The sequence below is a fragment of the Marmota monax genome, unplaced genomic scaffold (assembly GCF_021218885.2).
Source record: "Marmota monax isolate L192 unplaced genomic scaffold, Marmota_monax_Labrador192_F-V1.1 WCK01_AAM20220418_F8-fsc00045, whole genome shotgun sequence".
Lineage (NCBI taxonomy): Eukaryota > Metazoa > Chordata > Mammalia > Rodentia > Sciuridae > Marmota > Marmota monax.
Window position 1 is genome coordinate 12,703,888 of NW_026692132.1, and position 17,478 is coordinate 12,721,365.

At 34.6% G+C, this 17,478-nt stretch overlaps 1 protein-coding gene across 1 annotated transcript in view; it reads right to left on the minus strand.

Annotated features, from left to right (window-relative positions):
• Cntn5 (contactin 5) overlaps positions 1-17,478 on the minus strand; it is a 1,252,743-nt gene that overhangs the window by 38,715 nt on the left and 1,196,550 nt on the right. The window contains exons 19-21 of the mRNA XM_058570757.1: positions 12,664-12,734; positions 10,644-10,878; positions 1,967-2,076 (exon numbers count right to left, since the gene is read on the minus strand). Coding sequence (XP_058426740.1) covers positions 1,967-2,076; positions 10,644-10,878; positions 12,664-12,734 — 416 coding nt within the window. The remainder of the gene's footprint in view (positions 1-1,966; positions 2,077-10,643; positions 10,879-12,663; positions 12,735-17,478) is intronic.

Genomic DNA, 17,478 nt, shown 5'->3' on the forward strand with positions numbered 1-17,478 from the left:
GGCTATGTGATGGATCACTACTTTGAGGTGTACCAATCTGGATCTCACTCTTCTACATACTGGCATATATTTGTGGCTCTCTAACAGTACACTCACTAAAGATGGGCCCCCAGATACTCTGCCTCTGAAGTCTAGGGAGGATGTACCTTTATGTATAAAAACAGCATACTACAGTGATGCAGCCACACCTACGTTTATAGCAGCTTGACTCACAAGAGTCAAGCTATAGAAACAACCTAGGTGTCCTTCAATGGATGAATGGATAAAGAAAATGTGATATATATACACAATGGAATATTCATCAGCCATAAAGAAGAATGAAATTATGATATTTACTGATAAAGGGATGGAACTAGAGAATATTGTGCTGAGTGATATAAGCCAATCCCAAACACCCAAAGACTTAATGTTCTCTCTGATATGTGTATGCTAACCTACAGCAGGGGAAGGGGCGGCAGGGGATAATAGAAACCCATTAGACTAGACAGTGGGAAATGAAAGGAAGGTAGGGGGGAGAGTAAAAGGAAAGACAATAGAATTAATTGGACTTAACTTTTCTAGCCTAGTATTTGTATACATGATCATGTGTACACATCATGTATGACCACAAGAGTGGGGGCCTAAATAGAATAAGTTGTATCTTATTTATGTATAATATGTCAAAATACATTCTATAACTAAAAATAAAGTAGAGCTTGAGGTAGGGTTTTAGGTGCATTTGATTTATTGCAAGAGTGCTAGCAGGTATAATCCATGAGGGCAGGAGGACAGCTAGGTGGGGAAGGAGAGGGAGCTAAGCAAGAATGTGAATCCAGGTAATCTAGTGTCAGCATGATGCACACAGCAAAGGCTCTGTGTCATAAACCACACCATCATATTGTTTTCTTTGAGGCATGAGAGTGGTATCAGTCCATCGCTGACCTTGGGCTGCCTGAGTGTGGGGGAGGTAACTTTCTGGGCAAAGTGGGCCCCCTCAGAGTAGGGGAAATTGAGAACCATTAGCAGTCAACACGTTAGCAGCTGGGGGATGCTGCATTAGCTAGTAAAGGGGGTCAGAGAATGGTTCTCTTCATTTGGTTCACAATGTTTCCTATAATCATGTAGAAAGGGGCTGATAGTGAAGCATATTCATTCATTTCGTTCAATAGAAACTTATTGGGGCATGTCATAGGCCAAGTGTTACTAGTTGCTTGGATGTGGTGATGAATTGACATGGTTCCTGCAACATGCATAGGGAAAAACAGAGCTATTAATAGAATAAATATGCAGTCATAATATAGCACTGAATTATCTGTGCTATAATCAAATAATGAGTTGAAATTCAAATAATAAATTGAAGTAATATTGTAAAAATAAGTCCATGATACTGGACTTTATTTTAAAAATGGTTCTTGCTGCAACTTCTAGGTTCTAATATAAGAATTGATATATTGTGTGCATACACACTTGTATTATGGACTTTTTATACAATGTGAGCATTACAGTGTTTAAAAACAGCAAAATTCATGGAACAACCAAAATAACCCCCCTTTGAATAAATAGATACAGGTGTCTATGTTCCAAGAAAAATTTGAGTATCAATATTAACGGTAAGACCTGCCTAAAAAGTATGAAAGGAAAATTCATTGTTATACGTTACATTTTTAGAAACAAAGGCACAAAACATTTTTAATAACCAGTAAACTGGATACTAGCAAATATCTACCTGTAGTGCCTGATTCTACCTATATTAATCTTTAAAAAATCTTTGCATAGTGCTGTGGAAAGTACTGTACTGAAAAACAAGCCAGCTAATGAGCAACATAGTACTTGTCAGTAAAACAGTGTTTTTACTTTTTTCTAAAAAAAACATAGAGCAAAATTTCAAAGGAATATAATTCTGTCAAAGTGTCACCAAACCATCTCTTTAGGAGGATGTAGTGCCAGCAGAAACAACAAGGCTTATTTTCAGTATTTCTGTTCATACCTCAAATCCCTGCGGTCTTCCTAGACTCTCTTTAATATGTTTCCATGCAACAAGAATCTCTGACACAGATACACTTGTAGCCTTGACATCCGTGGGAGCAGCACTGGGTTCTGCATGAAGGAAAATGGACATAAGAAGCCAGGACTGTAACAAGTTATATCTATCAAAACACTATACCTAAATGTATCAGGGGTTCACTTCTTTCTATCTTGTTTTGAAATGATATGCTATAATAGCTATGAAAAACTCAAGATAAAAAGGTGGTTTTGGATTTCTTTATATGGGTCAAATCTCATCAATAACTTACCAATGAAAAATGACAAATCTTTATCCTTGGATTAGCTAGGACATTTCTAGAGAAGTTAAATGGTCTGATTTAAATTGTCTGATAGTCTAGCATAATGATGAAGGAATGGGCTATGCAGTTGGACTTGGCTCTTTTTGTAGTGGTGGTGAATTTTTGCCTTTAAAAATTATTCAGTTATTCATGATTACACAATATATGCATATATTGAAACATCATGTGGTACCCCATTAACATGCATAAGTTTTGTGTTTTTATGTTTCAGTTCATGAAATCCTTTTTTATTCATTATATTTATTTATTTAGCTTTGGGTAAATTGCTTTACCTCCTCCTAACCCCTCATTCCCCCATCTGTAATATGGGAGTGATTAGAATTGTATCTTACAGAATTTTAAGATTCATTTTAACAGAAATAATATCTATAAAACATTTAGTTCTAAGTTGCCATTTTAAATATTCAACCATAAAATGTCACATAAATATTATTGTATATAACCCACAAAGGAGAAAATAGTCTAAATTTCATTAGATACTTTTTGATGTTCCAAACACAAAACTGCATTTCCATTCTTATGTGTAAGGAATGTGTTAAGCATCATGATATTTAAAAGGCATGCACTGACTTTTAAGACAGGTGTGGGCTGAGTCGGAAAGTCCCTGAAGGTCTTGGTGCTATTGCTCAAAACCACTTTTTCATTTGTCTCTGTGTTCAGTGACCTTTCACACTATTTTTCTCGAATACACAATGTCTGACTGACATCCATCAAGAGGTGCATTTTATTTGAGGTTGCATGCTATGTGAGCAACAAAATATTTCTGGCATTGACATGGCTGAATCATAAATACTGTCACCAACACATGTTAAATGAAATAGCAGAATAAAGGCCATATATTAGGTCAAAAAGTTCTGTAGAAAGCCTATTTTAAAAAACCCTACCCCACAGAAATTGTAGACTTTGATACTAACCCCATGAAAGAGTTCAGACTAATCTGCTGAAATTTATTTATTTATTTTTTTCAGATTCAGGAAACCACATAGCAAAGATAGAATTCTAAATAAGATTTTTAAAGGCCTTATGACAGACTTCAAAAGAATTGTGGCCATATTCTGAGATCTTTCCTTTTATAATAGAAAGTAGTCATACATCTGCCTGAAATGATTTTGTATGTTATTAATTGAAAAAGATCTGTCAAAAGCACTTACCTGTTGCTGTCAAAGAAGCCCATAAAAGACTTTTTCAAAGGTATAGATTTGTAGCAAGCAACGATTTTTCTTAGGTAAAACCCTCATTAAAATCATCTGTTACAATTGTGTAAACTCAAAGTGCTTTGGTAAATTTAGTCTATGTACAGAAGTCAACATTAATTCCGGTCATAGTATAAATAATGATTTCTCATTCTGTCACCCTCTGAATATCTTCTATTATTTTCCTTTGTTCAGTGGTTTCCCCCATCCTATTTTCCAACTTCTATTAATTGTGTATCTACCCAATTTTTACCAAAAAAAGGTGAATTCTGGGAAAAGCTTCTAGTTCTATTTCATTCTAGAATTATGGTTTGCAGATTTGTAATAGACTTTTTTTTTCTCCATTGTTACTTCACAGGAGTTAAAATTCTTGATTTTGCCTGTAAATTAAAGGACATGCTGATATTTTGAGTTGTGTACAACTTGATCTCTAGGATTTAGGACTGATATATTTCTAAGAGAGCCATGCTTTGGATATCACTTGCTATTCAATAATAGATTTGCTTCTCTTTAGAATGAATGCATTGCATTACAGAGATTTGTGTGCCAAAAGCCTTCTTTTAGCTTTTATATTATTGAAGCAATTACATCTTTGTCAAAGAAGATTGCAGGGGGATACATAATTTTGGAAGCACAAAGCATGTGGTTGGGCAGCAGCCTTTCTATCCTTCCTTTTCTCTAAAGAAAGAAATTGAGCTTGCAGGAGTACTATATGCATTTAAACACTCCTCAAATAGAAAATTTTAAATGTTATACTCCATGTATGTATTAACACGTCAAAATACACTCTACTCTCATGTATATCTAAAAAGATCAGATAAAAAAAGAATAAAAAATATTCACAAAACTCCTTCCTAAATAAGCACCTTAACTATTTAAAAGCTCTGAGGATTTAAAATTGGGGTCAGAACCATCCTGACATTTTACAGTTGAGTTCTTGGGGCTGTGCATTACAGCTACATCTAATTGAATGAGGGTGAATGAATCATACCCTATCTACTTTAATTTGTTTCACCTTCAGGATCTAAATAGTTTCAGATGTACACCCATGCTGACCTAACTTGGAAATTTCAGCATGGAGATTTATTCCGGAAGTTTTAGTGTGTACTGTCTATAGCCAAGTGAGCAAGAAGTTTGTCTGCAGATAAGGATAACTGACTGGATCAGAGAAAGTTTAGATTGAAACTCACTGTTCTTTAGGGATCCTTCTTTAGCCAAGTGATGGAAGGCCACGACTAGAAAGAGTTTAGAAAAACACTGACATCAAATGGATGGCCAGTGGGTCTTCCGTCATTTTGTTAGTACACACAATGTGTTCAACTAAATTAATTTAAGCGCATGTTTAAGTTCTAAGGTCTGAATTTCCTTGGGGAAACAAAAGTAGAAATCAAGCCTGAATTCTTGTGTGGGAAGGTGAGGATTGGCAGTCCACTCTAACCATCAGTGTGTATTTGCCAGAGCCTTTACTTCTCCCTGTCCTCTCACAAAAAGGAAATACTTCACTTGCTTGTTTCTTAAACGACCCTTGCAGGACTTGAGTAATGGACTTGTTTTTAATATCTGCCCCTAGTTTGCAAATGCAAAAAGAGGTCGAGGTTGATTTCCCCCTTTCCCCCAAACTCTCCTCTGGGTCGGAAAGGGTCCCAGCTAGAGCTCTTCTCTTTTTAAATTAGGTGCCAAGGAAGCATTCTCAATTTTTTAGAGTCAGCTTTCAGATACAGAAGAGATCTTATAGAAAACATTCGTTTGTTCATTATTTTGTTCTTTTGCTGCCAAATTCCCTCCAATAAACAGACAGAGGCATGGGTGGGATATCATTAAGAACAAACAAAATAGATAAAGGGAAGAACTCAATGTAACAATTGCCATTTTTCTTTGAGGGTTTGCTATGTTCTTCGTTCTGTTCTGGTAACTATATTAATTAATCATCCTAAAAATTTTGTTATTAAAATCACTATTACTTAGGTGAAGAAATTGAGGGGTGGTGACACTAAGCGATCCAAGGTCATTCAGAGCTAAATGGTGGAGGATGTCAGCTCCCACCACCATGCCATCAGCTGTGTGTGTCCCTGTTGCACATGCCTTATGCTGGTTTTTTTCTTTTTCTTTTCGTTTTTCTTTTTTTGCTTTCTCTCTTCCCCTTTGCCTCTACACTTCTAACTTCTCCCAAGAGTTTGGTGTTGGGCTTCCTACTTGAGAGCTCTACTCATGAGTCTTTTCAGAAGCCACCTAGACCCCCACCATCATCTGTTTAACCCTCCACAAGCTTACAATGAACTCCTGTTACTCCTGTTTCAGGGACCACATCATACTTGTGCATTCCTAAAACTCTCCTGACCTTTAAATCATAGGGTGTTTTCTGCAGCTCTCACTCCTGTCTATTATACTCTGGTAATTTGATGAGAGCTCAGGAACTTATTTCTGAGATTATACTAGTGTTATGTCTAGTAGACTTAAGACTTAAAAGGATCTCTTTTTTCCTTCTACTTATTATATTAAGTAGGCCATGATTTTACTCCAATCTGGGGATATGAAGTAGAAGGCTGATTGATAGATTTTGGTATCAGTTAGATTAAAAATTTGAAACAGCATTACCATGTTCATGAATTTAGATGATACGTTTGTATTAAGTGACCTAGCAGCTGGAGTCCTCCAAGTAATGTGGGGGGATGTGCTTGTAATATTGATTATACATCTGACTTCCCAGGAGGGGCAAGCAACAGCATTAATCAAAGGAGAGTTTAATAAACTTCCTTGGGAGAAGGGTTATGGTTTCATTATTTAAAAATTCAGTAAGGACAGCTGTAGTTGAACTTTTATAGGCACTAATCCAAATAGATCATCTGGCAAAGACAGGAAATTATTCCTTGTATTTTATAACTAATATGCCAATTTATTAATTTCCAAGTTTACATAAATTCCATTGAGCTCAGTTCCAGCTAAGAACTGATTTGGAGAATAACGCCTTATGAATGTTGGGTTTTAATTTGAGCTGTGGTAGCTCTGTTTGCAAGAGGATAATTGCATATCAACTTCTTCAAATGAATAGAGGCTTTGGGGTTTTAATAAAAATAAAAGAAGCACTCTTTACATACAAAGCAAAAACCAAAGGGAGGGGGTAGTCCAGAAAAGTCTAAAGCATGTCACAAATAAATAAATCTTCTAAAACATAATTAGTGTATATTGAAATTCTGTTTTTCTATTAGGTATAAATCAATGTTCTGATTCTATCTAAAGTTATAGTAATATGTTAGATTAAATATTTCTAGAAAAAAATGCTGATTTGACCTTCATCTTCAAGAAAAATCCCTTTATTGGTTTTATTGAGCATTTTAAAATTACTTATTTTGGAAATTTGCTATTCTTTTAAAAAGATGGAACTGCTTCAAAATTATGATATTGGTAGTATTTTATCCTACCCTGTAGATCTGTAGTTGAATAAGGATTAGGAATGTACATAATTCTTGACTGGTTTAAAGTGTGTAGTTCAGTGTTAGATGCAGGGTGTGTGGAAATCCTAGTAGGCAAAAATCTGTCAGGCTTATGCCAGATGCTACTTGGCACTAACAGAGCCTTTAAGGTTTACATCTATTGTGAAAATATTGAAAGGTTTCAAAGGTTCAAGGGTGTTAGAGAAGTTGCAAATGCTTCTTTTGCTGATAGTACTCTAGGGCAATAGTCAATGTCAGAAATGCAAGTCAAGGTCACATCTCAAGTGATTTACCAAATATCAATATTTACAAATGATGATTCCTTTTAATAACAGGTCAACTAAGGTTTTTCCTTTATAATAATATAATTCTCATTTGCATTCCAATATCCTTTCTTGAGAGAGGAAAATAAAAAGATGAAGGGTGAATGAACACAAGCATTCATAGAAGGGCATTCTGGGATGTGAATGCCATCCATCATTGATGTTCCAGTGGGAGACGTAGAGTAATACTCTAAGGTGAGCCTTGTTAGTCTTTCTGTGCCTCAGATAACACCAATTCTCATGGCTGAGTTTTGGTTAAATATCCATCCAGAGAATAGAATACACTGTAGAGATTATTAATACTTTAATTATCATGGAAACGTGTTTGTCATAAATTGTTAGAGAGTGAAGAACATAAAACAACATAAATGGACTGATTTAAAAAAAAAACCAAAAATATGAAAAAAAGCTTAGAAAAACATATCTAAAATGTGTAGTAGGATGTGTAATATATTTAACACATATCACCCCCCTCCAACCTAGGTCAGTGTCAGCTGTGAAAATGTGACTTTTTCATAGTGTCCTAGGCATGTAGCCAGTATTCTTGGTCAAGAGAAGAACTAAGCCCATGAATAGAAATAGAAAAGGAGTCTCATTCCGTTTGTTCTTTACTGCCTCTCCAGTATGGAAAGATTTGAAAGTGAAAGACAGTTCACTGAGTTAAAGGGAACAGTAAAGCAGCAGAATTGGTCTTAAGAAGTACAATCTCAGATCTGGTGGGCTGGGGGTAAGAGGATAATGATTAAAGACACATTGAACCTGTAAATATCCACAGGCATAGAGGAGATGAAACTGCACTGGCAGGAGTACACCCACAATTTATAGTTTTGAGTTTATTACAGGTTTAATTAAAAATTGTTTAATTTTTAAAATGGCCTCTTCTTTTCAAGTAAAGCAATTTTCCAAGGGACTAATTTGCCCTTTTTATTATATAGACAAAGTGAACTATTATTACTCCCTGTTTGGGATAGTTGTTTAAAAGAACACCTTAGAACATAGGATAAATTGACGAAATTTTAATTTTAGATTTGTGAGGATTGACAGAGACATTTTTATTTCAAAAGTTCATTATTAAAGTGTAGAAAGACAGGGCTCAGAGAGGTGAATTAACTGTCCAAGATCATTTAGTAAATAACCAGAGTTGAACTTGGGTTCTGCTACCTCTAGGCAAAAAGCTCTTCTGTCCCCTCTCCTGCATGTTTGGTTGAAATTTAGTGATGGTAGCACTTTACTCATATTTACACACAGAGTACCAAATTTTTAAATCTAATTAGTAAGCAAATGCCAAATATATTTTGAATTTTGTCATCAGAACAAAGGCAGACTCTATACATACTTAATTTGCCTGGTATCTTTCATATTTTAGTCTACAAAATAAATGAAGTGTTACTATGAAATATGTTACAGCAACAACCTCAGTGTCTTTGAAGGAAAATATGCATATTTCCTTTCTAGCTTAAAAGAGAAATCTCCAAAGGCAAGCCATTTCAAGTTTAAGGGAACACAGTATTAAAAAAAAATGGTGGCTGCTATAATTTAATTTCAAAGCAAAGGTTGTCAAGAAACTTACAAACTCGATTTCTTAAAGGCAGCACTGGCATTAACATACAAAGCATGTTCACAAACTTCTGCAACTCACCTCATGTGACCTTTGGGACTGTGTGCTTGATAATTAGGTTGAAGCAATTTTAAAGCAGCAAGAATATGCACTTCCTGAATAAAACATCTACTTGAAGATAGATATTTGGAGTAATAAATAATAGAAAATATCATAATTACATACATGCCTGGTGAGACAGTATAGGGTAGTAGTTAAAACATGTGCTTTGGAATCATATAGGTCTAGTGAAAATCTCAGCTGTGTCACTTACTGGTGTGAACTTGGGCATGTTAGTTAGGTTCACAGACACCTAGTTTTCTAAAAGGTAGATTGAGCTTGAGCTCCTGGCCTCTTGTTTGGTTTTAAGTGTTAAATTAGGTAGTATAAGTAATACGGCACAGTGGCTGTATTGAGAAACATCAAAAATCTGAGATGCTTAGTTCATGGGTTTCTCATTGGAATACCCATGACTCCTTTTCATTACTTGATTCTTTATCTTCCTGACCATTCTTCTGCTAGAATAGAGTTTTTGCTTCACTATTTGGCTCTACGTTATAAAAACATAAGGCAGCTTTTACAGAAAAACTGCACTTACATAAATCAAACACTACCTTTGTTCTTCCATATTCACATAACCCTATTTCTTTTTATGAAGCTCACAGCACTGAAAATATTAATTCATTTGAGCTATTCAAGTTGCACATGTGGGCATGAAGGAAGTACAAGGGTCAGTTTGTGTTACCCTTGCTTATTTGGAAGGTCAAATGAATGCTGCCTTCAGTGGAACATTTTCTTTCATAAATTTAGGGAATATAAGACAATTTTATTTTAAACTTTCGGGGTCAGTTGGAATTCTGCACATGAATAGAAGAAAGACTAAGAGGTAAAGCTAGCTTTCAGGAGTTAGATCTATCATGCTTTCTCTCAGAAAATAGCACATTTGTACTTAAACTCAAAAGAATCCAGGATTTTGATGTTGAAAGCAGGGTTTGTACTTTAGCTCTATGACCTATTGACTGTAATCATGAGTAAGTCACAGGTTTACAGTTTATTCTTCTCCAAAATGGCTAGTTAACTGTATCTTAAGTGAGGTCATGCGTACTATCTCAGCACACTCTAGAAAGATCAAGGATTTAATGCTTAGAGATAGGGATTGAATGCTCAATTACAAACTTGTTACTTTTAGCAAATTTCGTAATTTTTCTGAACTTTAATTTCTCTTTCTACTCAATGCCTAGCACACAAGATTGTCATTAGGGTTTAATGATTCTATGAAAAGTTTGTGATAGAAAGTCCTGATACTACCTTATCAGTACAATGCTTTGTGCATGGGATAGATAGAAACATTTACTGGCCATGTAAATGGAGACTTTATTTAGATTTATTTCACATATGTATATTAAAGTTATCTAAAATTCAAACGAAAGGGGTTTGTTAATATGCACCCAGAGAATTGAATACACTACAGAAATTACTAACATTGTTATTATCATGGATACATGTTTGCCATAAATTATCAGGGAGTAACAAAACAAAACAAAAACCAAAGCAGCATAAACAATTTTTTAAAATTAGATTATTTTAAAATTAAAATCAGATTTTTAAAATTACATTTTCCAAACTCTTCTCAAAATTTATCTTAAGTGTAGTAGGATTATAAGTGAACTTTATTTTCTTTATTTTGGCTTACTCTTGAATAATGAAGCCTTTCATAAAGAAACAAAAAAAAATATTAAAATGCTAAATAAGATAATAGGGATAAGGCGACTGACCTCCTTCAGCTGAACAGATAACCACGATTTGACTGAAAGGTCCATCTCCTTTATTGTTATAAACGCCAACCTTTACTTCAAAGGGTGTAAGGGGAGGGACGCTTTCATCTCGATAAATAAATTTGGATGCTTCAGAGGATGTCACCATTTTTTCCTTCCAGCCACGTGTTCCATTGGGTCTAAAAGCCACAATATAACCAAAGCCTTCCCCATTCTGAAACTCTTCAGATACTGGCTAAAGAAGGAAAACACAATTATCAGCAAAACAATTTGTAAAAAACCACTTCCTCCAAATCTTTAATTTTTTATTGTTATTTTATGGATAACTAGGGCAAAGGTAAATATCAAATCTATACTACATTGGAAGCCAACATAACAAATGACTTTGGCAGGTTTTGAAAACTTAAAAGAATTTAAAGTTAAAAGAAGGAAAATTAAATTATATCTGTTGGTATGTAAGAAAATTCACAAGAGTATTGAAAACTCTTGAAGTGAAACAAATTTGGTCTCATCAGTCATGTATATAAAAGAAAGGCCCTTGAATTCCACACTAGAATTTAGCATGTTGGGGAAAACTGACATACGGTCTGATATTTGGGAATATCTTGTCACTGGTGCTATTCTGCAGACTACTTTGCACAGTTAATTGAAGAGATATTAAATTAAGAACAACTTTTCAGTGTTCTTTTCAATAGCATCTGTGCTTTATGAATATGCACAAATACTGGACTATGGCATTTTTTTTTCAAGAAACTTCTTGTGCTATGGGCCTTATGTTTACATTTGTCAAGTGGGCTTCAATTGAATATCACAGAAAGCCATAATTGTAATTGACTAGTTAACGGAAAAGTTTAACAGCCACTGATGAGCACAGTGCTTGATACATAGTAGACAGACAGTAAACATTTGTAAAGTAGGTTTTCTTTAAAATTTTGATTTGAAGAAAAACTAGGTATCAAATGAAAGAAGAGAGACGAGCCTATTATAATCAAAGTTCATGGGGAAGGGCAAGTCTATTTAGAGAGAGATCATCTCAGTGAAGGTCAGATGTTGAGAAGTTAATACCTCTGCAGAAATAAAAAGCAAGACATGAGGTTTTATTGAGAAAAGGGGAATGGATAGAAAAAACAGGACAGATGATGTGCCTATGGAAGGTTTCTTGGGAAAATATATTTTACTTTACATTTTATATTTGTTCTTAGAAATTGTCAGGTATTTGTTCCATTTGTCCAACAAACATTTCAGTGTCTGTATATTCTAAGGCTTAGGTCTGTGAACTACATAGATATATTTGCTATTTGTGTGTGTGGTGCTAGGGATCTAATCCAGGGCTTTGCACATGCTCTGCAAGTGCTCTACCACTGAGCTATTTTCTCAGTCCCAACAATAAGGTTATTTATCAAAAAGGAAATTGGCTTAGTAAAAAATAAGTAAGTCCCCTTTCATTCTTTTTCTTTTTCTTTTTTTTTTTTTTTTTTTAGAAAAAGAATACTTTGGAAGCTGTATGACAAGGTAGAAAAAAGAATACAAATGCTTATAAGAAGGGTCCCAATTCTGTTTATTAGGGAGTTTCTTAAAAATTATCTGTTTCATAATTTGTAAAATGAGGACACCATTTCTAGCATGGACTAGGAGGGACAACCTGGACATTGTGCCCCACAGGGGTGATTCATTCCTTCTCCCCAGGACTGTTAGTCACCTTGACTTACTAGGAACTATCTACTGGTCAAATAATTAAATGACAAATGAAGTCAAACAGATCCATGAAGTAATTTGGAATAGGATGTGTTTTAATCATGCAAACTTTGTTTTGTGATGTCTTATATGACAGGAAAGCATATCTTAGACCTGGGGCCTGGTATGAAAATGAGAGACCTTCGCTTTGGCAATACTTGTGAGAGCAGTACATGCTCTAAGTGCTTAATCTAAAAAGAAACCCATGTGTTTCTTTATACCAGGGCAACAAGCCTGCATTTCTAAGGAAGTGGGGAATTCTGACATCTTCAGAGACTTTCTTTACCTCCCAGGCGATGACCAGCTCATGCCTTCTTCCACTTCTTCCACTGACATTGGTGGGTGCTGTCTTTGGAACTGTGAGTAAAAAAGGATCAACAGTGAGGAGAGGGAATAGATGTGAGATTTTTCTCACAATACAGACCTATCATGACCCTATTGACTTTTGGTAAAATCCTGAAATAACAAGTCAAACATTGGTTTGAGCTTAGAATGATCATATTAAATATTGAAATAAAACATTTGTGACAGATTATCTGCTTTCAAATCTTTGAGGGACAATTTTTTTTTTAATTGTAGCTGGACACATTGCCTTTATTTTATTTATTTTTATGTGGTGCTGATGATCGAACCCAGCGCCTCACTCGTGCTAGGCAAGCACTACTGCTGAGCAACAACCCCAGCTCCTTGAGGACAATTTGATAACTGTATTTCATTGTCACATACTCCATCCCCAAACTAGTCTTGTTGTAAATGATCTGTCAGTGATGTTCAAATTATAATGAACATGAAAGCTAAAGACCACCTACTAATGGTTAGAAAAACTCCATCCTTTAAATTGCTTGCTTTTCTCCTCTTTGCCAGTAGTGTGACCCTTTTCTGTCATCTAGAGCTTACAGAATCCCTGGAAAACCCACTGGTTGACACCAACATTACTGTATTACCAGAACCCCCCAGGAAGACCCAATTTAAAGAAATCTTAGCAACAATGCCACAGAAGGAGAATCTATTTTAATGCACATTTAAAGAAAACCTGTCAAGAATCAATTTGTCTACAAACTGCAAAATATATAGGCCCTCAGTGAAACTTTTTCAAATGAATAACTATTAAAAGAATAAAAGTGTCAAAGGAATAAATTTCTTCTTCACTGTACCAAACCACAAAATCTGCAGTTGAATGGGAACATTGTCAAATGAAGAACTGTTAAATGAAGAAAACTATTAAAAGAAATCATTTTCCAGGCTATGAGCCTGCATTAGCAATTTTACACTTCACCATTGCCTTTCTATCCTAGCATATAGTTTTAAAATGATATTGATATACTCATAAACAATGAATTCACTCCCATATATTACCTACTCAGATGACAGGCTATTAATTACTGCTAGATATTCAGGCAGCATTTTATATGCTAGAAAAAAAACTGAAGAGAGAATTTATGTAGTACTAGAAAGGAAAAATAAAAATTCTACTTGGGCCAGAGAGGTGAGAGAAAAAAAGCCTGTTAATATATAATATATAATATAAACAGCAATAGTTACTAGTCTTTTTTTTTCCTTTCACTGTTACATGCATACTAAAGACTTTTTTGCCCATGGAGTTCACTTTCATGGGTTCCCTAAGAATTACATGGGGTTAGATAACCTTTATTCTCATACAAGAAATTGTATGGTGTTCAATTGTGAAAAAATGGTGGTATTGCAGAAAACACTCTGAATATGTCTTAATTCATATGTATATCAAGCAAATGATTTATGAACATGAGTCTTTAAATTAATAGTTAGAGTTAATGTTCATGAGTAGCAACCTGTGATGTGTCAGTATGCCTCGAGACCATGTCTGAAAAGCCACTGTAACATGGTGTACTAATTTTAAGTTTATTTTCTGGCTTATGATATGGGTAATACAGCACATGAGAAGTGAGCTGGTTTTAACTGTATAAAAAGAAAGAAAACAAGGTGTCATATAATCCCTCAGTGGCTAATCTGAGTTTTGAATATTCTGATTGTCCATAGCCAAATGAATAGTGGAGACAGAGTAATTTATCGATATCAAACCATTATGGCTTGTCTTTGTACCATTTGTTTAAGAAAAAACAAACATGCACTTCACATTTATCTCACAACTCACATTTGAATAATATTATGCATAAGATCTATCAAGTCAAGTTCCTTTTCTGTTACACTGGACTGCATTTATTTCCTAAATTTAGGGCTCTAAGGACACAATCCCTAAAAGTATGGATTTCTATGGGAAGACTATGCACTGAAGATCCTGTTCAATTTTGTTTAGTTCTCTGACATCACCTAAAAAGAGGCTGCTCCGAGACTCTGGATGGGAGTTGTGGAGTAGGCTGTGGGATCCCTGGTGGGATCCCTGGAGCCCATTGTAAGACTGGAGCAGAATGCAGTGGGAGAAAGTATTTGAAATCAAAACCTCTGAAACTTTAGTGTATTATTCTACAGTCTATTAATGCTTTTATGTTTTAGAAAGCTTATTTAAATTGTTTAAAAGTTTTAATTTTCTGAGTAAAAAAACTGGTGAATATTTTGTAGAAACTTTCACTTTGAGAAGACAAAAAAAAACACAAAGCTTTCTCTGATTTGATTAATTTCTATTTGGATAATTTCCCAGTTGAATTATCTGTAAAAAACCAAACAACAAAACAAGACAAAAACAACCCCGAGTGCATAAAATTTCTTGTATTCAAAATCAAGCTGCTAATTTCTTTTTATTTATTTATTTTTTGGTAGTGGGGATTAAACCTACGGGTGCTTGAACACTGAGTTATGAGCTACATCACCAGTCCTTTTTATTTGAGACAGAGTCTCCTAATGTTGCAGAGGCTGGCCTTGAACCTGTGATCTTCCTGCCTCAGCCTCCTGGGTCTCTGAGATTACACCACACCTGGCATACTAATTTCTTTTTAAGACAAGATAGCCCATAGTTAGCGTTAGAGTGACATAAGGAGGATGTTAGTTCCTATCTCCAATTTTAATAAACCTAAGTGATATAGCAAGAGGCATTATGGCTTACTATGTTTTAATAATATTTGTGAAAAAACACCAACTGCTCCTAAACTTAAAAAGCTTATTATTAGATATACTGGGAAGTACTACTAGAAAATATAAGGCTTTAATAACTACAACTCAGGCATTATATTTTGTTGTAAGGATCATACTGTTTGGGCCGTCTAATTCTAATTGGCTTAAATTTCCTAATTATGTGCAGATGATCAGTGAAGCCCAGGCTCATTCATTTCCTTTTCAAGTTGGTGGTATATAGTTATAATCTCTGCAGTAAATTCTATGGAGTCTACTGATTTTAATTATAGCCCTTTATTTATAAAACAGCATTACTTATGATATCAAGGAATTTGACTTAATCTTTCAGAGCCCTTCTGGTGTAATAGTCCTATAATTCTTGTTAGAAGCATAAAATTAATGCAATGAAACATCTAGTAAATGCTTTCATTGAGTACAGAGAAATACATATTTTGTTAAAACCAAATATTTTCAGTGGCATTAATGAGAACCTGATTTATATTTAAGCAGTGAGGTCATTTTTCCCTCAGCCACTGATAATGTCATGAGCATGTTAGCATAGACAATCAAGTTTACATGCATGGTTAGCAGGTTAAGCCCTGATTCTTATGAATTTATTTTTGGGCAGTGATCCTCCATGAATGGATAATGTAATTGATACTTTGCCCACAAGCTACAAAGGCTTAACTGTTTGAGGTCTTATCTGGCACGTTGAACTATAGACTATTGACTCTTTTTATCTTTAACTTTGAAAACATTCTTGTAAATACTCAGAATAACCAAAATGTAGTATACCACCTCAGTTTAAGCATGTCTAAATATTTTTGTAAGTACAACAGTTAGAACAAAGTGAGCCACACTATCAACATGACTTAATAAGTAAGCAAAACAAGATGAAATCATTTGCCCATCTTTTTTCCCCCACTGTGAAAAATTTCTAGTTTTCTTACTGCAAGTGTTTAAATGACTTATTACATAATAAGCTTTATCAGAGACTGTGAGAAGTGATGTGTAATTTAGGAGCTCAGTGGTTATTGACTAGTTTGGAAAGAAGGTATAGGAGAATGGAAAGACAGGAGGGAGGTTGTTGATACAGTAAAGGTGGGAGGGGAGAGGGACATTTAAACATTTTTTTCCCCTACCAGAATTTAAGTACAAGGCACATGGATATTGCTATTAGTTATCATTTAGGCTGAACTTTATAGAAAATGTGAAATTTTTAAAGTTTCAAAAAATACCAATGGTGTTTCCTAAACAAATTCAAATCCTGCTTTTGTTCTTATGAATAGAATAGATAAGAGTGTATACAAATAGTAAAAAGGTTCTTGTGGGAGAGAGATCTGGGTGTGGTCCTAGTTGTATCACTCTCATTCCTGTCACTCATGAAGATAATTGTACCTACTTAAAACATATTTTTGTAATTATTTATCACAATACCTGGATTTTGAAAAATACTACTTATTATAATTTTCTTTCAAAATTTTAATTGGTTCTTTTTAGTTATACATGATAGTAAAGTCCATTTTGATAAAATTATACATGTGTGGAATATATCTTATTATAATTAGAGCCCCAGTCTTGTAGTGGGGACACACTGTAGTGTATTCACATATGTAACTCGGAAAGTTATATCAGATTTTTTTCCATTGTCTTTCCTATTTCTATCCTCCCTCCCTTTCCTTCATTCCCCTTTATCTATTCTATTGAACTTCTTCCCCTCCACCCCTTATTGTGGGTTAGCTTCACATATCAGGGAAAACATTTGATCTTTGGATTTTGGGGATTGGCTTATTTTACTTAACATGATACTCTTCAGATCCATCCATTTACTGGCAAATGTCATAAAGTCATTCTTCTTTTTGGCTGAATAGTATTCCATTGTGTATATACACCACAGTTTCTTTATCCATTAATTTGCTGAGGGACGTTTCAAATAGCTCCATAGCTTAACTGTTTATGAACAGTGTAGCTACAAAACATTGATGTAGCTGCATCACTGTAGTATACTGATTTTAAATCCTCAAAAGAGAAAGTGGTGACATCCAACAGGCACTAA